Source organism: Rhinopithecus bieti, unplaced genomic scaffold (genome assembly GCF_001698545.2).
Source record: "Rhinopithecus bieti isolate Rb0 unplaced genomic scaffold, ASM169854v2 scaffold_62057, whole genome shotgun sequence".
Lineage (NCBI taxonomy): Eukaryota > Metazoa > Chordata > Mammalia > Primates > Cercopithecidae > Rhinopithecus > Rhinopithecus bieti.
Window position 1 is genome coordinate 287,067 of NW_016823572.1, and position 26,658 is coordinate 313,724.

The following is a 26,658-nucleotide window of genomic DNA, read 5'->3' on the forward strand; positions in this document are numbered from 1 at the left end:
CGCGGCCGGGCCGCCATGGACCATAAGCCCCTGCTGCAGGAGCGGCCGCCCGCCTACAACCTGGAGGCCGGCCAGGGCGACTACGCGTGCGGCCCGCACGGCTACGGCGCCATCCCCGCCGCGCCCCCGCCGCCGCCCTACCCCTACCTCGTCACAGGTGGGCCCGGAACCAACTTTCCCCGCCAGCGGCTTCCGAGGGGCAAGCCCGGGCGGGGACGCGGGTCCGGAGGACGGCGGGGCCCGCCTGGGGGTCCTTCCTGGAGCTGGAGGTCCCCGGGCCGGCTTCGGGACCCCGCGTCGTCGAGGGCCAGCCTGCTCCTTGGGGCTCTGGTCCTCGGGCCCGTCGTACCCGGCGGGGCCGGATTCCTGCCCCAGATGAACTTTGTGTCACGAGGCGCTCGCTGTTGGCAGATTAGCGCCGAATCAGGCCCGCGGTGGCCGTCCAGAGGGTGGAAAAGACCGGGGGCTTTTTTAGCGGGGTGGAGGTGGGGGGACGGGATGAGTAGTCCCCGTCGCCGTCCGATTTCTCCTCCCTGCACCCTAATGACCTGTCTTCCCCCCCCACAGGGATACCCACCCACCATCCCAGGGTCTACAACATCCACAGCCGGACCGTCACCCGGTACCCTGCCAACTCTATCGTGGTCGTGGGAGGCTGTCCCGTCTGCAGGTGAGTGGGTCTGCAGCCTGAAGACTGGCCCTGGAAGCTCTGAGGACCACCGCCCTACCCCCCAGGACCTCACAAAGTCAGCTCTGCTTGTGGGAGTGGGCCCGGCTTGACTTGGATCTTGATCAGAGCCCTTTATGGGAGGGACAGACAGGCTGCCCGTATGCAGTGTGGAAGAGCGTGGGTCCACTCACCATTGGCTCTGAACACATTTTGTGGGGGCAAAAGGGTGGATTCCTTTTCCTAGATTTTGGGGTATTGCACCCCAAGTGATTGCGATATAGAAAAGGTAACAAGGGGACTCGTGGTCTTGTCTTTGTTCTGGGACTTGCAAGGAATCAGGTGTCTGCATTTTCCTTTAATTTCCACTAGTTTACTCTGCAGTCGATCATCGAAGGTGGTGGAAGGTTTCGTTTTTCCGGAAGGGGCATTTGGAAGTAAGTGCACCAGCAGGAGAGACCTCAGTGGGAGAAGGACGGCTGTAAGAGCTGCTTTAGCCAAAGCTGGCTGGAAACGCTCTTTCACGAGCTGGACCAGGATGGAAGCCCCGTGGTTCTTTGAGGCAGGAGTGATTTTTTTCCACATCCTGGCATTGGACCTGCACAGGCTTTCTGGTTTTCATAGGACCCTGAGGTGCAGCTAGAGGCTTGTTTTGTGGAGGTTTTGAGGATTCAAGTTTAAATAAGGATTAATTAAATATAAATTCTTGGCAGCTGTGGGTGTTCAGATTGCTTAGAAAGTAGGGGCAGAGTTGGCGGGGACAGGGTTTTCAGCTGTATCTGGGAGGAGGAAGTTGAAGCCACTGAGATGGAATTAAGAAACCTTGGTTTGGACTTATACTTGATTTCAAAATTGTGTGTGTAAGGCCTAGAGCAGAGTCATGGGGAAGTGATTTCAGAGCCTTAGCAGGCAACTTCCTGGGAAGAGGGAGGGCATCCCAGAGGTGGGGACAACAGGCTGGGACCTCAGGGGCAGGTTGTGGCCGCTTGCCTGCATAGGGACCCCGTGACAAACCCTAACTGGGACGTCAGTTTGACACAGTTGGTCACCACCCAGCAGAAACATTGGCCTTTGGAGTGAAGGTGGAGGGGAGGGGAGGGGAGGGGAGGGCAGGGTGGGGCGCTGGCTGCCTCCGGGACATAGTTTCCTCAGGGAGCTGCACCGGGTTGAGGGGGCTGGCAGAGCTGTGTGGGTGTGAAGGCACGTGGAGGGGACTCAGAACATGGAGGAGCAGAGGGTCTGCCTGCGTGTCATTGTCCATGCCCTGCCATCCCAGTGTCCAGCCTGCCGGAGGAGCCGGGTTCCAGTCCTGGTCCTACCAGGAACAGCGGGGCCTGTTTCCCCGTCTGGGACATGAGGGTGCCTGGTGAGGTGTCTCTGAAGCTCTTAGCTCTTCTCTGCCCAAAGCCCCTGAACTTGGAGATGTGGGAGACCAGTGGCAGCGAGGGATGGCCCAGATATCCCAGGGCTGGGGGGCGCCCAGGTGGCGGCGCAGTTGCTGTCGGTGTGGAGGTGCTGGCCCTGCCACTTCCCCTTCCCTAGGTGGGAGCTGTGTCCCTGTGGAGGTCCATGGCTTCCGCTGACCCGGCAGTGCTCCCCAGCTACGCAGAACCTGGAGTGGGGTCAGGCTGTGCTCTGCTCTGCTGCGGAGGATCTTGGGCTCGGCCCCCAGAGGCTACAGGAGTGGGGTCCTCGGTTACTTGATCACTGTGCTCTCTGCCCTTGGGCAGCTGCACCAGGCAGGGTGGAGGCTGGGTCCTCTCTGGACAAGGTTGGGGGGTCCTTAGTCCTTTAAGCTGGGACCAGAGCACTCTTTGATCCTCCGGCGACCTCTTGGGTTGCAGCCAGGCCCTCCCAGCACGCAAGTCCCTGCGCTCTGCCTGTGGTGCCCTGGATGCTGGAGAGTGGCCCCCGCTCCCCGAGGCTTTGCCTCTGCAGCAGCATTGGGCATGGGATGGGCCCCTGTGCCCTGCAGCAGCCAGAGGGTGAGCAGGGGGCTGGGTGCTCTGCTGCTGGCGTGGGGAGGGGGTGTGTGGTCCCTGGGCCACTCCTTTCTATGAGGAGAGTGGAGACACATACGTCTGGTCCTCTGGTCACCGCCTGCTGTCTTGGGGCCGGGAGACAGGATACCGCTCACATGACCACACTTCCTCCTGCCCCAGGTCCAGCCCACCGGGCTCTGTCCCCCTCCCTGCCTGGTGGCATGGCAGGAATTTGTCCAAGTCACACGTCTGTTAGTCCTTCTGAGTGAGGCTTGGCCAGAGAAGCCTATGTCCCTTGTGGCTCTGCTGCCCTGGCCAGGCCTTTGCTGAAGCTTCCTGACTCCGTCTGCCCTTTTTAGCGGTTTATGAAGAAGCATTTCCGCAGCCCAGCGGTGGATATGCCCCTGTTCCTCCCGCCCTCCTGCTTCACGCCTGCCCTGCCTTGCCCTGCCTTGCCCTGCCCTGCCCTGCCCTGCCCAAGGCCTGGGCCTCTCTGAAACCGGGTTCTCCCTTGCCCAGGGAGACCAATCTTTCTCTGCTGGGGTGTGGTTATACCTAGGTGCGGGATGAGGTGGCCGCACTGGGAGGCTCTCTTGGGCTGGAGCAGAGCCTGTGCCCTGAAAACCAGGAACGCAGGAGTGGGGAAGGCCCTGGCAACACAGGGCCTGGCCTGCACCAGTCCCCCATGAGTATGGCTGGGCTGTCATTGGGTATTTAGTTTTGGGGGTGACCAGAGAGAGGAAGTCCTGAAAAGGATTTCACCTTTCCTAGGGAAGGTGAAAGGAACAGTTGTGGAGGGCGGATGTTGCTCAGAGGTCCAGGGTGCATGTGGCTCAGTGGCCAGCATGGAGGTTGCCACAGCCCTTGAGGGGCAGAGGTGGGCTGTGGAGGGCACGGGGGGTGACTGTGGGGCCTGGGAAGGGCTGGAGGGGAAGGAGCCTGTGACATCCTTGGGCTTCCAGATGACCGCCTGTGACCTGGAAGCCAGAACTCCCCTGGTTGAGGAAGTGGCTGAGTTAGCTGGGATGGCCCTGCCCATATGCATGGCCTATGGGCTGTCCCTGTCCTGACAGTCTTGGTCTGAGGTGTGGAGGCAGTGGATGGGCTGGAGCTTGGACCTAGGCTGCTTGCTGGGCAGGGCTGTGGACCTCAGGGTCCAAGTGCTGCCTCAGTGGCCTCCTGAGTTTCTAACCTTGGGCTCTGCCCCCAGCTGCGGGCCAAGTGGCACTGCTGGGGTGGGTGTGGTGGCAGGCAGAGTCTCAGGCCTTTCTTCCACAGGAGAGGCTGGGGCTGGCCCTGGCCATTGGGTTTGCTGGGAATGGCCCTGGGAGGTCCTGGTGAACTGTCCCTAAGCGAGGCAGCTCCCCTACCCCTGTGGGGAGTGCATACCCTGGGACAGCCAGAAGCTGGCTGGAGCTGCTTTGGGGCCACCTCGTCCTGCGCTGAGCATGGCTTCAGGCCCGCAGCCCTCTGAGGAAGCCCTGTGTCTCCCCTTTTCCTGGCGAGGCTCGACCTTCCAGCGAGGTGTGCTGGTCTGGGGTTGTTCCTGGGCCTGGATGGTGCCTCGAGGCCACTGTGTGTGCACAGAGGGCAGCTGGGTGCCCTGGGGCAGCCCTCTGTGGCACTGACTGCCTTTGGGGGCTGCCTTGGAGGGAGAATGGGCCTGCAGGATGGGTGCTTGTGACTGGGGAGCCCATCCGGGTTCAGATCCCAGCCACGCTCTTCCTGGCTGGGAGGCCCTGGACACACCCTGGGCTTCAGGCTCCTGTAAACTGCCTGTGGGGACACAGGAAGGGTGAGGATGGCCCTTTCCCTGGGCAGCTCAGAGCCCTGCTGCCAGCTCCTTCTGTCCCTGGTGAGGCGGGAGCCCTGTGGCCTCCACTGTCCCAGGGCCCAGCTCCGGGTGGATGACAGTGGCATGACTGGCCACTTCCACTGCAGGGCTGGAGTCGCCTTAAGGGAGTGCTCTTGGAATTAGTCAGTTCCCTAATTTCGCCAGTGGCCGTGATCCCTCCCTGGCCGCGTGGCCTATTGCGCAAGAATGGGGGAGGGGCGGCTAGAGGGAGCCGGTCAGGACCCGAGCGGTTGAGAAGGTTGAAACCCACCCCACCAACCCAGGTGGGCTCTTCTGGGTTTGGAAGGGAGGAGAACTGGAGGCTGTGGGGACGGACAGGCTGGCGGGGACGGCACCTGTTCCGGGGCGGGGGTTCCCCTTCTCCCCTCCAGTGCTGGCCCTGCAGCTTGGGGAGTCTTGGCCTAGAAGTTGGATCGTGTTTCTCAGTTACGAAGATTTGGGGTTTTAAAAAGCACCTGATGCCAACACTCCTTTTGAGGTCTAGGGCAGTACTGCAGTTAAAACATTAATATTTCTGCAGCAAGACATGAATATTCAGATAAACTAGGATAAATTACGACTATAAATAGCCACACACCAGTTCAGGTCACATGTTGCTGCCAGGTGAGTTTGCTGTCAAGTGACAGTGAGTTCTGCCTTCAGCGCCTCTTGGTGTTTGAAGTTGAGGGTGCGGCTGTGGAATCCTGGGGGGTAGGGTATGCCGCCCACCCTCCAGCTGACCCCAGAGCCAGAGGTGAGGGCCGAATTCTCCTGGCCAGCCCTCGGGCCTTCAAAGCCCGTTCAGTGTTCTCGGGTCTGGATCACAGCCTCCTGTTGCTGGCGGAGGCCTGAGCCTCCTGGGGCGGCTGGATCTGTCCAGTTCCCGGGCGGCACTGCAGGGAAACAGGCTCGCTCTCCCCAGAGACCCAGGGGCCTTGGCCCTCCTGCCCTCTCTTTAAGTGGCGTGGAGGCGGGCAGGAGGGTGGGGGTTGAATGGACCAGGGATGGGGAGGCTGCCCTAGGAGGTGCCAGAGTGGGTCCCCGGACTGAGGGGCTCAGCCCAGGGTGGCACAAACGGGCCAGCCCTGTGCTCTGGCTGAGGACAGGATGGGTCTGGACGGAAGCTCCGTGGGTTGGAAGGAGGAGGGTGTTTCCCTGTGCCTGGGAGGCCGTGGGGTCAGTGCATTTGGTTTGGCCCATGGCGCTGCTTGCAGCCCCAGAGCTGGGAATCGTGCTGAGAAGCGCCGGGGCCTGGGTGGGCTGGGCTGGCGCTGCTGGAAATCCTGGCGCTCAGGTGGGCCAGTGCCCTGGCCCGTGGCAGTGGGAATCCAACGTGTGTGAGCAGCCTTCCTGCGCTTCTCAGCTCTGCCGGAGTAGGTGGGTTTTGGGGTCTGGATGGAGAATTAGGAAGCAGGAGGGTGCTGCTGCCCTTGGACTTGGTGAGAGCAGCAGCTGCAGGTGGGAAGCTGGTGTGGGCGGGGCCACCAGGCAGCACTGAAGCCCCGCCCATTGCACCTGCTGTGCCCCATGGGCGGGCTCCAGCTGGGCTCCCCACCCACACCCCTTTGCCCAGCCTCCTCCCAGGCACCTCTGGGCCTTTGAACAGGCAGTCAGCTCTGCCTGCAGCCCTGCCTCTGAGCAGCTTTGGTCCTGAGGCGAGGTGCTCAGATGGTCACTGATTGGGCCGGCTGAGGGGGGGCCTGGTGGCACTGGGGACCACTCCAGCGGGGCAGGCTTCTTGCCTGGAAGGATTTCTCAGCTGGTTCACCCTCCCTGTCTGCTTTTTCATGGGACATTTTCTAACCAGAATATACAGCCAGTGTGTTTCCTGGGATTTGACTGTAGATGCCGTGGAGGAAACGGGAAAGGAAGCCCAGACGCTCCCTTGAGAGGCCTGAGGCCACTGGCTCCCTCCAGCTCCCCCGGAGCCTGTCATGGCCATCTGTGGGGACACAGCTGGTGCTCGGCCTTCCCGAGGCTCCCCCACCTCGACTGTGTGGTCTTGGGAGCTGTGGCGCTGGGGCTTCTGCCCACCCGACACCCCGGGGAGAAGGTCCTGGAGCCGGGCAGGGCAAGCTGCACTCGGCAGGGCTGGGTGGAGGTGTCCTGCCCAGTCTGGACTGGCAGGGGCAGCCCTGGGCAAGGCTGAACAATTGTGGTGGCCTGACGACCTTGTGGTGCTTAGATAGGGGACACTTTTGTAAAAGTCCATGCAAGAAGTAGAAACTTTGCTGACAGGCTGGGGTCTTCGGCTTGGCTTCGCCTTGGAGCTTCATGGTGTGCTCTGCAGCCCGGCTCCGCCCCTCCACACAGACAGGTGGCGCTGTGTGAGTCTGGGAAACACTGCGTACAAGCGAGCCGCAGGACTTCTCAGAGCCTTTTGAGAACGAATGGACACAGGGACTCTAGGAGAAAAGTTTCCCCAAACCGGCTGAACAGTCCCCCTTTTCCAAATGTGTACCACCGTGTCTGGTTAAGTTTAAATTTTCGTAGAGGTGTTGCAGGGGGGACTGACTTTGTTGCCCAGGCTGGTTTTGAACTGCTGGCTGTAAGCGATTGCCTCAGCCTGCCGAAGTGCTGCAGTTGCAGGCATGAGCCACTGTGTCCAGCTCCATTGGAGACGGCTGAAGGGACCTCCCTGAGGAGGCTGGAGGGAGGCAGGTGGGCATGAAGTGTTTTTTTTTTTTGGAGACAGTTTTGCTCTTGTTGCACAGGCTGGAGTGCAGTGGCGCCATCTCAGCTCACTGCAACCTCCGCCTCCCAGGTTCAAGCAGTTCTGTCTCAGCCTCCCCAGTAGCTGGGATTACAGGTTCCCGCCACTACACCTGGCTAGTTTTTGTATTTTTAGTAGAAACGCGGTTTCACCATGTTGACCAGGCTGGTCTCGAACTCCTGACCTCAGGTGATCTGCCTGTCTCGGCCTCCCAAAGTGTGGGGATGACAGGCGTGAACCACCATGCCTGGCAACTTTTTCTTTCAGCAGTGGAAAGCCTGACTTCAGAATATTCTGGTTTATTTTCCATAATCCCTGGAGAAGCAGGGAATAGGTTCTGTGGGTGGGGTTTGGGCTCCCCAGCCTGCCTTGTCTAGCAGTGGTGGAGGCAGTGGCCCTCATGAGTCCAAACTCCCAGAAAGCAGCTTGGAAACATGCAGAGTGCTGGGATGGGAGTAGGGTTCCCCAGGTAACCAAGTTTTCTCCCCTTAGCAAGGCACAGGTAGTCACGCTTCCCTGTTGCAGGCAGGCGACCACACCGCCTTGTTGTAGGCTCCCCTTCCCCACTAAGCACCAGCTCCCGTCACCTGTCAGACACCCCCACCCTGTTGTGTTCTCTCTCCACTTACTTCAGTACTGGCTGGATGGGGGGGTTTGGGCCCTCAGGAGGACCAGAAGGAGCCAGTAGGGGGCTCCCTGTCTGGTGGGAGCAAAGCTTTTCTCATTTGTGCTGAGCTGGCTAGTGTGGTTAATTTCAGCTGTGTCCAGAACTTTCCAGAAATAGCCTAAGATGCTGAGCTGAGCACTCGGCTCCTGGCTTCCTACTTTTAGGGCCTCTGAAACTGACACTTGGGTTCGATGATTTCAGGTCACTGAACCTATGCTCACTGGCGCAGGATTTGTGGGATGGCCTTCATTAGTCTGTTACATTGAACTTTGTTGAGAAGGAGGCTTTGATATCACATTTTGAGAAATAAGTGGCCTTCAGACATTGTGTGAACATGGCCGACTGCAGTCTCCTATTAACCCACCCCCACTACCAAAGGAAAAAAAGCCCAAATACTGACGGGACCACTAAGCTTGCTGGTTGTTCCTTTTCTGGTTTTGAGACGGAGTCTTGCTCTGCCGCCCAGGCTGGAGCGCAGTGGCGCCATCTCAGCTCACTGCAAGCTCCGCCTCCTGGGTTTATGCCATTCTCCTGCCTCAGCTTCCCCAGTAGCTGGGACTACAGGCGCCTGCCACCTCGCCTGGCTAGTTTTTTGTATTTTTTTTTTTTTTTAGTAGAGATGGGGTTTCACTGTGTTAGCCAGGATGGTCTTGATCTCCTGACCTTGTGATCCACTTGCCTTGGCCTCCCAAAGTGCTGGGATTACAGGTGTGAGCCACCGTGCCCGGCCTCTGGTTGCTCCTTTTCTAAGAGCAGATATGTGTGGCTTGTGGCACCAAAATGATCTTGCCTCTCAAGGTTTTACTTTTTGAGTTGGAGTCTCACTCTGTCACGCAGTCTGGAGTGCAGTGGCTCTATCTCGGCTCACTGCAACCTCTGCCTCCTGGATTCAAGCGATTCTCTTGTCTCAGCCTCCCAAGTAGCCAGGACTACAGGCATGTGCCACCACGCCTGGCAAATTTTTGTACTGTTAGTAGAGACAGGGTTTCTCCATGTTGGCCAGGCTGGTCTTGAACTCCTGAACTCAGGTGATCCACCCGCCTCTGCCTCCCAGAGTGCTGGGATTACAGGCAGGAGCCATCGTGCACCCAGCCTTGCCTTTCAAGGTTAACTGATAAGACTTTTCAACTGTTTTATTCTTCCTCTTTTCTTTGAATGTTAGTGATTAAATAGCAGCTCTGGCCATTCTATGAACAGGCACATGCAGATGGTTCTTGGGGCTCTCCGGGCCAGTAGGCTGTGGCTGGGCGGTGGGGGGCTGTTTTCTCAGGCAGATTGTCACTGTCCCTCACCGGAGGTCCCCATGTCAGTCGTGGCCACTGGTTGGTTGAGTGCAAGGGTGGGAGGGGTGAGGGTTCTGGCTGCCCGGGTCCTAACGGTGCCGCCCTCTCTGCCCTTCTCTGCCGCAGGGTCGGGGTGCTGGAGGACTGCTTCACCTTCCTGGGCATCTTCCTGGCCATCATCCTGTTCCCCTTTGGGTTCATCTGCTGTTTTGCCTTGAGGAAGCGAAGATGCCCCAACTGCGGAGCCACCTTCGCTTAAAGGAGCAGCAGGCCCAGCTCTCCTCCCCCAGCTCTTTTTCTAATGTAAATGTTGTGTACAATAGTTTTATTTGATTAAGCTTCAGAACTGTTTTGTAAAGCGAGGTGGGACAGATGTGGCACACGCCAGCTGCGGTTTCCCGGAGCGTGGAGCGGCAGCGCTGCTGCTCCCGCCCGAGGCTCATGACAACTCAATAAAGCACTGCTTTTATTTTCTGCAGTCTTCAATTTGAGAAAGGTGAGAAATAATGTTTTCAATAAATGAGATTCATACCATTGTTGACCTGGTGCTGCTTACTCGGTGCTTTCAGACACCCAGGAAAGACCGGAACGACGCCCCCATTGCTGCCTCAGCGTTCCCCAGGCCAGTCCTGACCACCTTGTATTCAACAGGTGCTTACAGCTCAAGAAAATATGCTGGTTTTCAAGTTCTTTATTATTAAAATTATAATCACTTGACATTTACAGAACAGGCACCTCGGTGCCAAGGACAAGGTCATCCCCCCGTTCTGGTCTGGGAGGTGGAACCTGGGGCCTGCAGGTTGCATCTGAGACCCCCAGGTCCTAGTCTTCAACTCCGTAACAAAACCAGAACCATCCCCAAGGGGGAACGCCAAAGGCCAGGTGTCACCCGTAGCACCAGATGGGGCTGAGCCCTGCCTCTGACGTCTGAAGTGGGGAACACGGCCACGGGGTTTGCGTGGACTGAATTCTCATGTGGCTGCAGGCCCTTCTGTAGGACAGACTGGAGGCGTTCACATATAGTTCATGGTGCCTGCAGCCCTTCCTGGGGGGGGGGTGAGGCGCGTCTAGTTTGTCCTCCCAGCAGATGGTGACACTGCTGGACCTGGCTGGAAGGAGTCTGAAGCATCGCCCACGTCCACTGGCTTACCTGCATGTAACCTCTCCCAGTCTCAGCCTCACAGGAAAGTAGTGCACTTAAGCCATAGCCCCAGCACCCCACAACACACACACAGCGGCTGGGCTGGAAATCTGTCACCTGGGCTGCAGGGCAGCGGCATGATCTGGCTCACTGCAACCTCTGCCTCCCGGGTTCAAGCGATTCTCCTGCCTCAGCCTCCTGAGTGGCTGGGATCACAGGCACACACCACCATGCCTAATTTTTGTATTTTTAGTAGCGACTCCTGACCTCAGGTGACGCGCCTGCCTCAGCCTCACAAAATGCTGGGATTCCCCTGTACCTGGGCGGGGCTGGGAATTGGGTCCAGATCCTTGGCAGCCAGAGGTGAATTCCAGCCCCGGGCTTAGGGCAGCCAGTGCACAGTCCTCACATCCGTACCACAGGGCCAGGTTCTGAGGGCATCATGAAAAACCCACCCTCTCCAGGCACCAGAGGTCATCCTGGCTTTACACGTATCCTTTGAGAGTCTGTAGCCGATTCAAACACGGAGAAACCGGGACCCCGAGAAGTTTGAGTGTATTGGTAACGGATGCAGCTTTGGCCAGCTAGCAGAGTGAGAACACAAGGAGCCGTGACTCCGACGCCCAGGCCTGTGTCCTGGATGGGCTGTGTGCAGCGAATCCAGTCAGTGACTCCTAGCTACCAAGAAAAGGCGGTCTCGGAAGGGATTTCGTCAAGTGCTCCATGTGGCTGTGATAAGGGCAGGCAAAGCGTCTTAGCACTTACAGCTCTGGTACAGTCGGACGGAGGGCAGGGGTGTCTCTATCTCTGGAAGCTCTACACTTTGATTAAACATTTTAAGTTAAATTACATTCATATAGTATTTTCATAATTTATATTACTTAAAATTACGATTTGCATGCTGAAATGCAAACTTCCGTGATACTTTCTTTAGACATAATGCTACTAAGAGCACGTGCTTGATAAAACGGATCTCATTGACATCAGGTGCAGAAAGCCAGTCATGAAAGCATAGACTATCCCTTATTCTGGCTGTTAAGGAAAAAAAATTCATTAAAAAAAATACAGTAAAGATTAAAACCAAGTTTTACTGTTTCTTGAACAGAATAGGAAGAAAATATTTTAAATGACTGAGTTGGTCATTAGACTATTACTCATTTATCTTAAAGGCAGAACCGTGTCAACCCAACTACGTGAAACAGAGAAGCATGCTTTGCTTAGGCAGGCGACATTAGAGTTAGGACGTGCCCATCATTCCGCGAGGGAGAACCGGAGAGGCCCGGGAGAGTCCTTGGCCGTCTTCTCATCGAATGATGGGTGCCGAGCGATCATTCGTCACGGTTGGGCGGAGTTTCACAGTGGCAAAGGGGTTTTCTCCGCTGCAGGGGATAAGGAAAACCTTTCAGAACTTCCACTCCATGAGGGAAACTGGATTTTAACAGTGCTAATAACCCATTCTTTCCCTGTGAGACTGTGCACTGACCACCTCACCAGCTTGTACAGGTCCCAGCAGCCGTTTCTGAGTGTGGAAGTTTTGTTCAGTGATGATTCCTACACCGTACCACCCGCTGCAGAACGAACCTGGTTTTAAACGTTCTGGATGTGGGCACCCACACCTCTTTAGTCCTGCATTGCACGTGATATGGGGGCCGCTCTGGGGTGGGCAGGCCCTGCTCCCAGGGTGGTCTAAAGCAGGTGGCAAAGGGAGCAGGGGGCTGCAGTCCCCCATGGCTCCACAGGCTGAGGCCTTTCTCAGGCTGGGCCTCCTGGGCAGGGCACCGAAGGCCCTTCCGGGGACATCATGGGGAAGAGCAATGTCACATGCTGAGGCTCACGCAGGAAGCCACACCTACCTGAGAAAAGGCGGCTTTGCAGTCCCGTTGGCATCGTTCTGTGAGAAAGATAAAGAGGTTTATGGAGGGCTTGGAATTGGTCTTTTAAACATTATTTCAGGTAGAGATGGGGATTTGTTATGTTGCCCAGGCTGGTCTCGAAACTCCTGAGCTCAAGTGATCCTTCCACCTTGGCCTCCTAATGTGCTGAGACTACAGATGTGAGCCACTGCGGCCGGCCTGTGTTGGAGATTTTTAATAAGACCTGAAGGTAAAGACACCTAAAACATAAGGGATGTTTAAAAGTGCCCTGTCTGGGTCTGTGAGGCTGTCTAAATTCACTTGGAAGAATAAGGCAAGAACAGAAAACGCTCTGAAAGGCGCTAACGGCCCTCCCAGGTGTCAGAGCGTGGACAGAGCATGGCACTGCCTGCGCGGGTCACCCATGATGTGGAGCCGTCTGCTAAACTCGGAAACAGTTTCACAAAATGAAGCTTGAGCAACAGCGACATCACAGAAGAAAACATTTGTGCCAAACAGAACCTCTCCGACTCGGGGGAAGCAGATCCCGCAGGTCCTCAGCCACGGTCTTTTGAGTGCAGAATCTAGTGACTGGGGTGTGCCTTTTGGGAGCTGACTCCTGAAGCATGACACGAAGAAACAGGAAGTAAAAATAAAACCCCACTGACTTTGGGGCTGCTGGAGCCAGGGATCTTGTAGGAAGCTGAAAAACTGAGGAAGAGAGAAGGTGGAACCAAAGTTCAAAGGTGCCTGCAGGGCTCGGGGTCGGCAACACCTCCTTCCAGCACCTGCCACCCAGTGCGGGCCAGGGCCAGGGGTGTGCCGCCTTCTTTCCCTCACCGCAAAAAGCCTGCAGGGTTGAACAATCTTTCCAGCCCACGCACAGGGAGCGGAGTCAGGCAGCCGCCCAGGAGAGGGCAGTGTAACACTGTGTAACCAGCCTGCGGCCCGGCCACACCGTCCTGGCAGCCCCAGGAAGTGTCCCGGCACCCCCAGGAGTCTCAGGGAGCACGCAGACCTCTGAAGATTGACTTAGGGGAGGCCCTCTCATGCCCGATGCCGGCGCTGGAGTGCAGGCCGTTCCTGGAGGTGGAGGCCCAGGCCAGGCCTCCTCTGGGATGGCCGCCACTGCATGTTGGGTGTACAGACTGTGGACACAGAAGGCAGGTTGGAAGCCCCAGGGCTGTGGCCTGAGACCTACCCCACCCTCCCTAGACCCCCTGGGCAGGGCAGCTGGGGCCAATTCAGTGTCTGCTTTTCATCACTGGAGCACAAAGCCACTGCCTTGCCTCGCACATCCTACAGGGCTTTAAATGGCTGCAAAAGTGACTTCTCCCTGCAGGGCACGCAGCGCTTCCCTAGCAGGGCTCGGAGGAAGTCCTTGCTGGTGTGAGTCATGCTCTGCGCTGATGGGCTCATTTATGATTTAAATGCACCAGGGTGCCTGTCGCGTGTGCTCACGGCGCTGACATTCGTGGACGCTGTTGCAGAAAGGCGGCCTGTGGCCCAGAGGGCAGGCGGCCGGGCCGTGGCTGGGCCTGAGGCACACTTCATGCCAAGCCTGACTCCACTCCGCCCTCCCCTCCTCTCCCACTGCAGTCCTCTGACTCCTTGGGGCCAACACCGACTCCCTGTGCAGCTTATACTAGGGGAAGGCGCTTCTCAAACTGGAAACCAGAAACACCCTCCGCCCACCCCGAGCACACCCCGGAGCTTGTTCAGAGCCTCCTGGGCCCCCACGGGACTTTAAAGGGGTCCCAGTCAATCCTCACAAGGAACGCAGCAAGAAGCACCCACTCCTGCCAGGAGGACTGAGGAGGAAAAAGAATGCTTAAGATGACAGCTTGAAGCCACTCAGTGTCGGGCCAACCCTGTGTACACACACCTGAGGCCCAGCAATCCTGTTCCCTGTAGGAACAGGTAGGGCACATACCCATGGGCACCGAGACACTCGGGCAGCGCTGGGGAAACAGCCCAGACCGGAAACACCAGATGCCCATCAATGGGAGAGCCAGAACCAGCTTCTGTGCAGACAGCGGGTCACCGCACAGCGCTGAGCAGCTGTCCCTATGGGGCCACCCCAGACGGCCGTCTCCGTGCCAGGGCTTGGGGAGTCTGGTGTTGGAGAAGGGATGGTCACGGAGGTGGGCCACACCGGGTGATCCTGGGAGCCGGGAACATCCTGCTAGGTACACGGAGTCGCATCATGAAAATTCATTGTGTGCTTTTCTGTCTGTGGTATTCTGTAATACGATGTTCATTTTAAAATACGTATTGGGCCGGGGACAGTGGTTCACGCCTGTAATCCCAGCACTTTTCTTTGGGAGGCTGAGGTGGGTGGGTCACCTGAGGTCACGAGTTCAAGACCAGCCTGACCAACATGGAGAACCCCTGTTTCTACTAAAAATACAAACTTAGCCGGGCGTGGTGGCGCATGCCTGTAGTCCCAGCTACTCAGGAGGCTAAGGCAGGAGAATCACTTGAACCGGGAGGCAGAGATTGCGATGAGCTGAGATTGCGCCACTGCACTCCAGTCTGGGCAAAAGCGAGACTCCATCTCAAACAAAACAAAACAAAAAAAAACCCAACAAAACAAAAACAACAAAAAAAAACATAGTGGACGTGTTCAGGCAGATTTCTCGTTTAACATCTACATGCTCCTCAGGGACCTGAAACCTCAGCGCTCCCTCTGGATACAGGATGGGCAGGAGCCTCTCTGCCTCCCTCTCCAGGGCAAAGCAGGCTCACGAGGGCAGGGCTTGGCACATACGGTGCCTCTTATCAGGTGGCGTCCGAGGGCCTCACAGTGTCCTCCCTGCGTCCCTGTCTCAACCGCACACACTCAGCCCACTGTGGTGGCCACTGAAGCTAGACCTGCCCTCCTCCCTGTTCCCTACCCTTGCAGTGGGGGACACCTCCAAGGCAGAGGCAGCACTGCCGCCGGCACTCAGGGCCCCGCGGGTACTGCCTGCTGCACGTCCTGTGTCCCCAGCAAGACAGGAGACCACGAAGGCCATGAAACCACTGGCCACTACGAGAGTGGGTTGGGCTGCAACTGGAGACTGTACAGCGAGGCCACCAAGCGGCTGACTGTGGCCAGGGTGGACACATCTTGTGATCCCCCATCTCCCCCAGGAATCCAAAATGCGTGTGTGGACACTGGCTGACCGCCTGTCACCCGATGCCTGTTCCACACCCCTTCCTGACTGTACGGACTTTCCGGGGTGCCCACCGCATAGCCATGCGCCCAGGGTGGGGGACTAGTTGATCCAGCTTTCAGAGGGGTCCCGGGCAGCTCGGAGCACCCAGCACCGCTTTTTCCTCAGGCCGCAGCAGAGAATGCCGGTGGCCCTCACTGCAGAGGGCAGGACAGAGTGATCCGGGCCAGCGCAGAGTGGCCTTGCTCCTGAGCAGAACGGAATATCCCTAAGGAACATTTCCAAGCCAGCTGGAGGCCAGTTACTTGCAACAAAAGTGGCCCTCGCTGACACCTGTGTCTTCAGTGTGAACACCCATTCCAGTCCTCGTCTGTGGTCCGGACTTGTCTTCCAGTTCACTTCGCATCTAGTTCAACCCCTTTATTCTCAAAATGGGGACGCTGAGGCCCCGACAGGGAAAAGTCAACCGCTCTGAGTCACCGGGATCTTTTTGGAAGCCGAGGTGCCCACGTTGTGATGCAAACGAAGATGCGTGCAGGCCTGCACACGGGGCACCGGCTGCTCTCAGGAGGGGCTCACACCATGGTGAACGCGCGCTGTGAAATGTAGGCTTGCTTTTCAAAAGGAGAGCTGTGTGCTTATTTAAAAATATATTGGGAGGGAGCCAGTACTTCCTCACTTGGAACTGCAGTAGAAAATACGTAAATTAAAAAAACTTAGGCCAGGCACAGTGGCTCACGCCTGTAATCCCAGCACCTTGGGATGCCGAGGCAGGAGGACTGCCCGAGGTCAGGAGTTCAAGACCAGCCTGGGCAACATAATGAGATCTTATCATTATTAATAAAAACTGAAAGAGGTATCACGTGACCTGTGGCAAGCCCCCAGCTCGAGTCCTAGCAAGTCTCCCCTGCCCCCTGGGGAGAAGCCCCTGCTCTCAGATCGGGCAAGACACGCTGTCATCAGGACAGCCGTGGGGCTTCCCAGGTGAGTGGGCTGCTCTGTGGAGGATGGCCCCCTGTACACCTGAGCCTAAGCGTTCCAGTGTTAAATGACCTGTAACTCACAGTAGCTGGATGTAAAACTACATAGAGAAATGCTTTTAAAAAGCATGAGGATGCTTTCCCAGCTCTCATGGATCCCAGTGTTTGGCCTGGGCTCTAATACAGCTTCCCCCACATCATCAGCTGGTTCAGGCATTTTGGTTAGGGAAGGCTAAGTTAATCCAGGTGGACATACAAATGCTGAGACGCCTAATTCCAGGACTGTGTTCCCGGCCCTCAAGGGTGCCAGAGTCCCCCGGGGCTTTCAGGTGGCAAAGGCTGCCATTTTTGAGACAGGTCTTGCTCTGTCACCCAGGCTGCAGCGCAGTGGCACAATCACAGCTCACTGCAGCCTCGACCTCCTGGGCTCAATCGATCCTCTTGCCTCAGGCTCCTGAGCAGACTCTATAGGTATATGCCACCATGCCTGGCTTTTTAGTTACTTTTCTTTTCTTTTCTTTTTTTTTTTGAGATGGAGTTTTCCTCTTGCTGCCCAGGCTGGAGTCCAGTAGCATGATCTCAGCTCACTGCAGCCTCTACCTCCTGGGTTCAAGTGATTCTCCTGCCTCAGCCTCCTGAGTAGCTGGGATTACAGGCGCCCGCCACCACGCCCAGCTAATTTTTTTTGTATTTTTAGTAGACAGAGTTTCACCATGTTGGCCAGGCTGGTCTCAAACTCTTGACATCGGGTGATCCACCTGCTTCGGTCTCCCAATCCCAGTAGCTGGGATTACAGGCATGAGCCACCACGCCTGGCCGGTTTTTTAGTTAATTTTCTATATAGACGAAGTCTCACTATGTTGCCCAGGCTGATCTTGAACTCCTTGGTGCAAATGATACTCCCACCCTGGCCTCCCAAAGTGCTGGGATTACAGGTGTGAGCCACTGCACCTGGCAGGCTGTAATCTTTTGAGCCTCAGCCATGGTACCTACTTCTCGACCACCACGTTATGGATCAAGCTTCTTATTTATATATATTGAGATGGGTTCTCTGTCACCCGGGCTGGACTTGAGTTCCTGGGCTCAAGTAGCAGGGATCACAGGCATGAGCCACCATGCCCAGCTACAGCAAGTTTTTAAATGGAGCACTGTCCTGTTTTGTATGATCTATTCCTAACTGTCCAATGTGGCAGCCACCAGCTGTATATGGCTACTTAAATTAATTAAAATTTGCTGGGCATGGTGGCTCACACCTACAATCCCAGCATTTTGGGAGGCTGAGGTGGGAAGATCGCCTGAGATAAGAAGTTCGAGACCAGCCTGGCTAACATGGTGAAACCCCATCTCTACTAAAAATACAAAAATTAGCTGGGTGTGGTGGCAGGCACCTGTAATCCCAGCTACTTGGGAAGTTGAGGCAGGAGAATCGCTTGAACCCGGGAAGTGGAAGTTGCCGTGAACCAAGATCACGCCACTGCACTCCAGCCTGGGGGACAGAGCAAGACTCCGTCTCATAAATGAATGAATGAATGTAAACCTCTAGTCCCTTTGTTGCACTGTCCGTTTTTCAAGCATTCTGCTGCCCTGTGTGCCCTGTGGCTGATGGGCTGGCCAGGGAGCATTTACGTCTGCGCTGCTCGTGCCTGACACAGATGCTTGATCCGTGCTCCCTGCAGGTGCGGGAGGCTGCGAGGCCAGGAGGCCCAGAACACACGGCCATTCCCCTGCTCCCGCCCTTGGAGCAGCGCTGACGCGTCTGCAGGCTGTTTCCCACAGCTGCGCTCCTGGAACTCCTGACTGGGGTCAGTCTGGATGAAACGTCGTCACTTGTCTGACAGAAGGAGCGCTGTCCACGGAGGCTGGATGTGGCTGACAGTTGTGGTCCCTCCCTGCAATGCTTTTACAGTCTGCACAGGATGTTAAAATAATAGCAGGCAGGTGACCATGGCGTGTCTTATCAGGAAAGCGTACTGATGTGGAGGCCAAGAAGCTGCTGGCTGAGATTTCAGAATTGGGTTTCTAACCTGCCTTGGACAGCAGCTGCCATTCTTCTGTGCCTTCCTTTCTCCATTTCACGAGGCCCCACGATCCTGCTACCTCCCGGGAGGTCCCAGCACAGGCACCGCTCAGGAAGCACCATGAGGTACAAAGGGTGTGAAGGTATGAAAGACAGGAGGGCACCACGGGCCGGCAGCGCCACTCCCCTCGCAGCCCAGTCAGAAGCCAGATGGCAGCGTGGGGGCTCGTCTTGCCTCTCCAGCTGCTGCCTGACCCCAGCTCTCGAGCCCCCCCGAGTCACCGCAATGCCTAGGCCTCGTGTTTTTGCCGAAGCTCGTGCCTCAGAGCCTGGCTCCAATGCTTTCCTCCTAGAAGCCTCCCCTGATGCGTCCCAGGAACCCCGGCCTCTCCCCTTGTCCTCGCCCCATGCATCCAGCGCTCCCTGGACTCCACCCCTGGGTGGGTCTCATTCCTCTTTGTGTCCTGAGGGCCTGGCTCTAGGCCACCCAGTAGAGGCCGGCTGGATGAGTGCTGTTGGGACAGTCTCATCTCTGTCTACAAAACCTCTCCCCCACAGCCATCCCCTCATTGCCATGTGACTGTGTTGACAGAAGTCTGCTGCCCAGGGAATCTCAGCTGCCATCAGTGATAAACATGACCTCCCTGTGGGCGTCACCTCCACCCCTGTGCAGTACAGGCCTTCTCACTGATTTCAGTGATCATGAAGTTAATCAGCAGTCAGTCCTCAAACACGTGCAGAATCAATGACAACTGAAATTATCAGAACCTGTGTAAGGAGGGCATTCTCATGAGGTATTTGGGGCTTTTGAATGTTCTTGGATGAAACCAGAAATGAAAGGCTGCTAAACTGAAAGCCTGAAAGCCTACTAGCTTTCGAGACAGAAAGGGGGCCCGAAGATGACGGTGTGCGTGTGCATGCGTATGCGTGTGTGTGTGTGTGTGTGTGTGTGTGTGTGTCTGTGTGGTGAGGGCTGGAGGGAGGGTGGTCTGTGGGAAGTGAGCTTTGGCAGGTAGAGCCCATGGAGGCAGCCGGGAACAGGATGACTAGGAATCTCTCCTGTGGAGGGGACAGGCTGAAGCTCATGGGTGTGAGCTGAGAATACCAGCTCAGGCGGGAAGGGTGGCAGTGGTGTCCACATGGGCCAGCCGCGCTGGTGGAGGCTACAGGGCACCAGGTCACCCCCTGCCCAGCCCAGCCCTCCGGGTCAGGGCCCTCGGGGACAGTGGTGTGCTTAAAGCTCTGCTGCCCGAGGAAGTGGGAAGCCGGTAAGAGGCGCGCACCGTGCACAATCCTTAGATTGCTGGCAGCCTCCTGACACTGACAGAATGTCGTGACCCAGCCAACGAAGAGGTTTAAGAATAAAGCCAGGGGCCGGGCACGGTGGCTCAAGCCTGTAATCCCAGCACTTTGGGAGGCCGAGACGGACGGATCACGAGGTCAGGAGATCGAGACCATCCTGGCTAACACGGTGAAACCTCGTCTCTACTAAAATACAAAAGCTAGCCGGGCGAGGTGGCGGGCGCCTGTAGTCCCAGCTACTCGGGAGGCTGAGGCAGGAGAATGGCGTAAACCCGGGAGGTGGAGCTTGCAGTGAGCTGAGATCTGGCCACTGCACTCCAGCCTGGGTGACGGAGTGAAACTCCTTCTCAAAAAAAAAAAAAAAAAAAAGGAATGAAGCCAGGTCACCTTTACACTCCCCAATGCTAAGTAAGGAAGAATCTGTCATTACCGAGAACACTGACACTTACAACCAGGCTTCTTCCATTTATCCAATTCCCTGCAGTGAGAATGGCGGCAACAGTGCTTTCTTCACCAGGCTTTATCCACACGATAAATACACTGACAATGGTACGTTTTCGTTTTCTAACACTGGAGACTATCCAGGGTTGGCTAAAGTGTCAGTGTTCTCACTTACAATGCCAGAGCTGTGATTTTTGGGGGCAAGATTCTTTTACCTTAAAAGGCATTATCCAGCCCTAATAAAGCAGCAGGCTAGGCAAACATCAACAACCACTAACATCACAAAAAGAGACAGACACGCACATGTGCCTCCTCACTGGTGAAATGCTCCAGCAAAACACAACAGGCAAACCAGCAAAACAGCAACAGACTCTGAGCAGGGCCTGAGGTCCAACTACCAGTTTACAGAAATACAGGAGACATGGGGGAATGCAGAAAGGACGCCACCAGCAAAACCCAGATGGGGGACCCCCTCCAGGACAAATGACTGATTCTTCTACAAAGAGACTGCTAAGGACAAGAGGCAGAGGGGAGACCTGCAGCCAGAAAAGGCCTCATGAGACCTGTCCACCAATTACAATGTATGTAGCTGACTTGGGTCCAGATTCAAACAACTACACTGTCAACCATTTTTCTTTGCTTTTCTTTGAGACAGGGTCTCTGTCACCCAGGCTGGCGTACAGTGGTATGATCACAGCTCACAGCAGCCTCGAACTTCTGGGTTCAAGCGATCCTCCCATCACAGCCTCCTGAACGGCTGGGATTACAGACATGTGCCACAGTACCTGGCTAATTTTTATATTTTTTGTATATATAGGGTTTTGCTATGTTGCCCAGGTTGGTCTAAAACTCCTGGGCTCAAGTGATCCTCCCGCCTTAGCCTCCCAGCACTTTGGGAGGCCGAGACGGGCGGATCACGAGGTCAGGAGATCGAGACCATCCTGGCTAACACGGTGAAACCCCGTCTCTACGAAAAAATACAATTACACAGACGTGAGCCATTGCACTGCCTCAAAGACGTTTTGAATGAAGTTTCAAAAGCTAGCATTCCTAAACCAAACCACGCCATTGTAGTCCACAACGAGGCAGGTGTATGCTCCCAGACTCCTCAAGGCTTACGCGAAGGTCCGGGGCAGGCACATTTTAGAAGCGCATCCATTTCACATCATTGAGAGACTCCACCTGAGCACCACTCACAGCTGAACAAAGGCCCCGGACACAGGGGATAGGGGCCTGGCTCCTTTTGCCAAAGCAAGACAGCTTCTGGAGCAAGGGGTGCAGACACCACCACCCGGTCTCCTCCCCTTCACCCACAGGCCTCACGCCAGGGCACACTAACCTCGGCCAACCCAGCCTGGGAGGGACGTCCAGCCGCGCTGCTCCCCACCCCACCATCACCTCAACTTGTGTTATTCTCTGCATGGCTTCTAGTGTCGATGTTGTTGATTTTTTATTGTCTGCTTCCTATCACTAGAACAGAAATTCCGAAGAGGCGGAGTCTGGCCTTGTTCTCCTCTATCTGGAGAGCCCGCACCAGGGCCTGGTGCCCAGCAGACATGCGCAGTGACGGGAGTGGATGAATTGGTTCCGGGAGCCCAGGCCCTCCATGCTGGGCCCCCAGAGGCACGTTAGGGTTATCTTTCAGGGTTATCTTTAGCCCTAAACCCCGTGCCTAGAGGGTTTAGGGTTAAAGATAACATCCGCAGTGCCTGGGAGTAAAGACTTTCTGAAGAAAGATGAAGTTACCACTTTTAACCTAAACCTCTCTTCAGAAAATAAGAAAATGAAAGAAAATGGTGATTCAATGGCTAAAAGACTGCAGCCAGGCAGGAGAGAGAAGAAACCTAATAAAGTCTAGCAAACTAGGGGCGCCCGTGTGTAAACTGTCCCTGACAAGACAGAGTCCACGTGAAAGAAGGGCTGAAGTCAAGGAGGTGAAAGGCTGCATGACAAAGAAGGGAATCTAGAGGATTAAAGGCGGCAAGGCCCCTCCTCCCGGGGAGAGGGGCACCACCCTCCCACCGGGGGCAGAGCAGAGCAAGGCGGCCACCACTGAGGGAACAGCAACCTGTGCCTCCCAGTCGGGATGGCGAGTCCAGGACACAGGACGCCCCGCTGTGGCTTTACTCACAGGGGCTGTGGTCTCGGGCTTGGACGCTGGGGCCTTAAAGGTGGATGTCGTTCTGGCTGCGTCTGCTCTCCTGTCGGCAGCTGCCCCCATGGACAAGCATTCCAAGTAGTCAGGTGGGGGGATGACAACACTGCTGTTCTCAGACAAGTTCACGGTGCTGATGCTTCTCACTGGCGTGGGGCTCAAACCCAAAAAGGACACAGCACATGTTAGATAATGTCTCACCACCAAGCCCCAAACATCCTCCATGTCCCTGACCAAGGACAACAGGAACGGTACGTCACCAATCAAAACCTGATCTTGATCTCGCACACACAGTACATATATCAATGCAAAACACTGTATTTTTTTTTTTTTTTTTTGAGACGGAGTCTTGCTCTGTCACCCAGGCTGGAGTGAAGTGGCCGGATCTCAGCTCACTGCAAGCTCCGCCTCCTGGGTTCCCGCCATTCTCCTGCCTCAGCCTCCCGAGTAGCCGGGACTACAGGCGCCCGCCACCTCGCCCGGCTAGTTTTTTTATTTTTTAGTAGAGACGGGGTTTCACCGTGTAAGCCAGGATGGTCTCGATCTCCTGACCTTGTGATTCGCCCGTCTCGGCCTCCCAAAGTGCTGGGATTACAGGCTTGAGCCACCGCGCCCGGCCCAAAACACTGTATTCTTAAATTTTTTTTGCGACAGTCTCACTCTTGTCACCCAGGCTGGAATGCAATGGCATGATCTTGGCTCACTGCAACCTTCGCCTCCCAGGTCCAAGTGACTCTCCTGCTTCAGCCTCCCGAGTAGCTGGGATTACAGGTGCACGCCAGTGTGCCCAGCTAATTTTTTGTATTTTTAGTTGAGACGGGGTTTCACCATATTCACCAGGCTGGTCTCGAACTTCTGACCTCAAAGTGATCCGCCCGCCTCAGCTGGGATTACAGGCGTGAGCCACCACACCTGGCCTAAAACACTGTAATGTTTTTAGCGGTTTATAAACATATCCTCACAAAGTTTTTTTTTTTTTTTTTGAGACGGGGTTTCACTCTTACTGCCCAGGGTGGAGTGCAGTGGCGGGATCTTGGCTCACTGCAACATCCGCCTCCCCGGTTCAAGTGATTCTCCTGCCTCAGCCTCCCAAGTAGCTGGGACTACAGGCGCCTGGCACTATGCCCGGCTAATTTTTTAATATTTTTTTTTTTTGTAGAGACAGGGTTTCATGATGTTGACCAGGCTGGTCTTGAACTCTTGACCTCAGGTGATCTGCCTGCCTCAGCCTCCCAAAGCGCTGGGATTATAGGCACGAGCCCGTGCCTGGCCAAAAAATTCTTTAAAAGACATGACAAAAGGAGAGGAAACCTTTTAAATTAGGGGCTGGCTCTTGATTGATTTAATCTAAGGAAAGAAATTGGAGACTAGCAAAAGCTGGAGTGAGCAATGAGCTAAGAGTTAAAAAAAAAATGTAAAAACTTGAAATTTTAACATCCTAAAAAATGTTACTCAGTTTTTCTTCCCCAGTACAATGGCATTTTAGCTATTCTGCTAGGGATGAAGATTGCAGACAGCATCAGACCTTGGGGAATGCAACATTGGACCTGGAGGCCTTCTACTTGGCTAGCCGGATGGGTTATGGGGGTTTCGTGAACTTCGACCCTCCCACCTCAGCCTCCAGAGTAGATGGGACAATGGGCATATGCCACTATGCCCTGGCTATTTATTTTTTTGTAGAGATGGGGGTGTTGCTATGTTGTGCAGGCTGGTCTTGAACTTGTGGCCTCAAGTAATCCTCCTGCCTCCATATCCCAAAGTGCTGGGATTACAGGCATGAGCCACCATGCCCGGCCAGTGTCCTCATTTTTTAAAGTGGGAGCCCACCTCATGGGGCTGCTGTGAGAATTAAATGAGCGAATCAATGCAAAGCCCTCTGGACAGTCTCTGGGCAGTAGCTACTGTTATGATCTCATCTGGAATACGGATTTGGGGTTTTCGGCATGGAGGTGCTCAGCGAAGCACAACAGTGTATTTCAAGCCATGGGAGTGGACGAGATGGCCCAGCACAGGCAGGAAGGACGGACCAAGGGTGACCCCCAAGAACACTCATGTTTAATTGATGGGCGGAAGAGGGGTGCAAAGAGCTGATGAGGCAGAAGACAAACAGAGCACAGGTCAAGCAGCCAGGGCCAGAGAACATTCCAGAAAAAGCATACAACAGCGTTAAGGGCTGTAAGATAAGGACGGTAAGATAAGTGTACGATAAGGACAGAAAACACATGCCTTGGGTTTAGCGACCAGGAGGTACGGGGGACAGGGAGGGAGTTTCAGAGGGCTGCAGGACTGCGGGGAGTAGGTGGCCTGGGCAGGGTCTCCTTACGGCAGCAAAGCTCGAGGACAAAAGAAATCACAGCAGACAGCACCTTGAGCCACAGTCTCATCTCTGACTAGTCCATGAGAGCTGAGGCTTAGGGCAGGGCCTGTGACAAGAGCTAGACGGTGTTGTGTTATGGAAACCTCAGGGCAGGGGTTTCTGTCACTGGGAGAGATCAGCCACGTTCAGGGCTACCTTGGTGTGGGCACAGTCACTGCTTCCGTCTCATTTTCTTCCAGCAACTTCGTGTATGACGACGGGAACCAACCCCTCCTACCGGCACAGAGTGAGAAAAGATGCTATCAGCAGTAGACAAGTGGATGGCAGCCTCCCTGAACAGCCTGATGAGAGCTCAGGGCAGACCGGTCCATGGCTCCAGAAAGGTCCACGTGTGGAGTAAATGAAATTAAGGCTTTTAATAGATAAATATGGACTTTCACATACACTGAACCATGTGTATTGTTAACAATTTTTCTTTTTTCTTTCTTTTTTTTTTTAATAGAGACAGGGTCTCGCTCTGTTGCCCAGGCTGGAGTGCAGTGGTGCGATCATAGCTCACAGCAGCCTCGAACTCCTGGGCTCAAGCAATCGTCCTGCCTCAGCATCCGAGTAGCTGCGACTAGAAGTGTACACCACCATGCCTAGCTAAAAAGCAATATATGTTGTATGTATGACATTAATTTGATTTGGATTACCCTTTTTTTCATATTGGTTTTATTTAATACATCAGAACAATCTGTCTAGAAAACTGACAAGCTAGTTACAGGAAGGCTTGTGCACATAATTATGGCTGAAATTAAGAGGATTGCATTCAAACTATGTGCTAAACCTTAACAAAGTATATATGATATGCAGATTATCCTCAATAAAGCACATACCAATTTTATTTAATTTATTTTTTTGAGACGGAGTCTTGCTCTATCACCCAAGGCTGGAGTGCAGTGGCGCGATCTCGGCTCACTGCAACTTCTGCCTCCCAGGTTCAATCCCAGATTTTCCTGCCTCAGCCTCCTGAGTAGCTGGGATGACAGGCGCCTGCCACCACGCCTAGCTAATTTTTGTATTTTTAGTAGAGATGGGGTTTCACCATGTTGGCCAGGCTGGTCTGGAACTCCTGACCTCAGGTGATCTGCCCACCTTAGCCTTCCAAAGTGCTGAGATTACAGGCATGAGCCACTGCACCGGCCAAATGCTAAGTTTTTTTAAAAAACAAAAAAATGTTTAAATTACTTTCAGAGAGGTGACTTCATATGCTCTAATAACTATGCATGTACCAAATGTATCTCTACACGCACAGATACACAGAAAATAGCCTGGGATCGAATAACTTAACTAAACTAGAACTAAGCCATAAACTTAACTTTGGCTAAAACGTGAGCATGTCCACAAAGACAATTTTCAGCTCTGGAAGGGAGGTGCTGTCTGGAGCCCTGCCGGGACCATCACACCCAGACTTACGCCTTGGACACGTCATGTTCTCCATAAAGCCAGCCATCCTTCTCTTCGGGGATGAGCAGCGTGATGACGTCTCCCTGTGCAAAGCTGAGTAAGGTCTTGTTGGCGCCCGCAGTGTGCGGGAAGATGGTCTTCACTTTCTGCTTCTTCATCATGTTCAGTCCCGTTGCAACCGAAACTGATCGCTGTAAACTGGGATCTTCGGAAGTACCTGTTGGAGGGAGTGTAGCAGTTATGGCTTTTCAAAGCATGAGAATCAATAGGCACGTTCCAATGAGCAACCCCCAGGAATCCACCTGTTCTCATCTTGCTAACAACGCTCCTTCCACGGAAACCCACCCTGTCCTATTTCCTCGCCTTGATCATTGCTCAGAAGGGGCAGGGACTGTTGAGAAACAGAGGCAGCATGTAGCCTGAAGGCTTGCACAGTGCAGAAGAGGATCCCTGCGGCTGCAGGCTCTTTTCCAGGCCCAAGGACAAGGCGGCATGTGCCGGGTTGATCTGCACTCTGCTTTGGCCAGGATGGCTCTCCTTAGAGAGGCAAACCGCTCCGACGCCAAACTGCCCTCGCAATTCCAATCGCAAAGGCAGGCTAGGGCCACAGTTCAAACCCAATTGCTAATGTCCACAAAGAAAAGAAGCAAGCTGGAAATGCAGTCGGTCTTGCCATGTTGGCTGCTCAGCTTCTCACCC

At 55.1% G+C, this 26,658-nt stretch overlaps 2 protein-coding genes across 3 annotated transcripts in view; one reads left to right on the forward strand and one right to left on the reverse strand.

Annotated features, from left to right (window-relative positions):
• Positions 1–6: 6 nt before the first annotated feature.
• BRI3 (brain protein I3) lies at positions 7–9,685 on the forward strand. Of its 2 annotated transcripts, XM_017861644.1 has the most exons (4): positions 7–157; positions 568–670; positions 1,040–1,104; positions 9,273–9,685. In XM_017861644.1, exons 1-4 carry the CDS (start codon positions 16–18, stop codon positions 9,362–9,364), a joined length of 402 nt encoding a protein of 133 aa, XP_017717133.1. In that variant the 5' UTR covers positions 7–15; the 3' UTR covers positions 9,365–9,685. The 2 variants fall into 2 exon arrangements, with proteins under 2 accessions (XP_017717133.1, XP_017717134.1); XM_017861645.1 differs by lacking the exon at positions 1,040–1,104 and having other exon boundaries at positions 9,273–9,684.
• Positions 9,686–11,350: 1,665 nt separating this feature from the next.
• The window catches only part of BAIAP2L1 (BAR/IMD domain containing adaptor protein 2 like 1), a 117,972-nt gene continuing 102,664 nt past the window's right edge, over positions 11,351–26,658 (reverse strand). Inside the window, exons 10-14 of the mRNA XM_017861643.1 lie at positions 25,969–26,176; positions 24,706–24,783; positions 22,170–22,350; positions 12,141–12,178; positions 11,351–11,666 (exon numbers count right to left, since the gene is read on the reverse strand). Coding sequence (XP_017717132.1) covers positions 11,591–11,666; positions 12,141–12,178; positions 22,170–22,350; positions 24,706–24,783; positions 25,969–26,176 — 581 coding nt within the window. The 3' untranslated portion in view covers positions 11,351–11,590. The remainder of the gene's footprint in view (positions 11,667–12,140; positions 12,179–22,169; positions 22,351–24,705; positions 24,784–25,968; positions 26,177–26,658) is intronic.

Excerpts from the sequence above, each read along its gene's own strand:
- BRI3 (XM_017861644.1), top strand. The coding sequence starts at position 16 with ATGGACCATAAGCCCCTGCTGCAGGAGCGGCCGCCCGCCTACAACCTG. Across the intron at positions 671-1,039 it reads GGAGGCTGTCCCGTCTGCAG|TTTACTCTGCAGTCGATCAT; the intron begins GTGAGTGGGTCT and ends AATTTCCACTAG. Across the intron at positions 1,105-9,272 it reads TCCGGAAGGGGCATTTGGAA|GGTCGGGGTGCTGGAGGACT; the intron begins GTAAGTGCACCA and ends TCTCTGCCGCAG.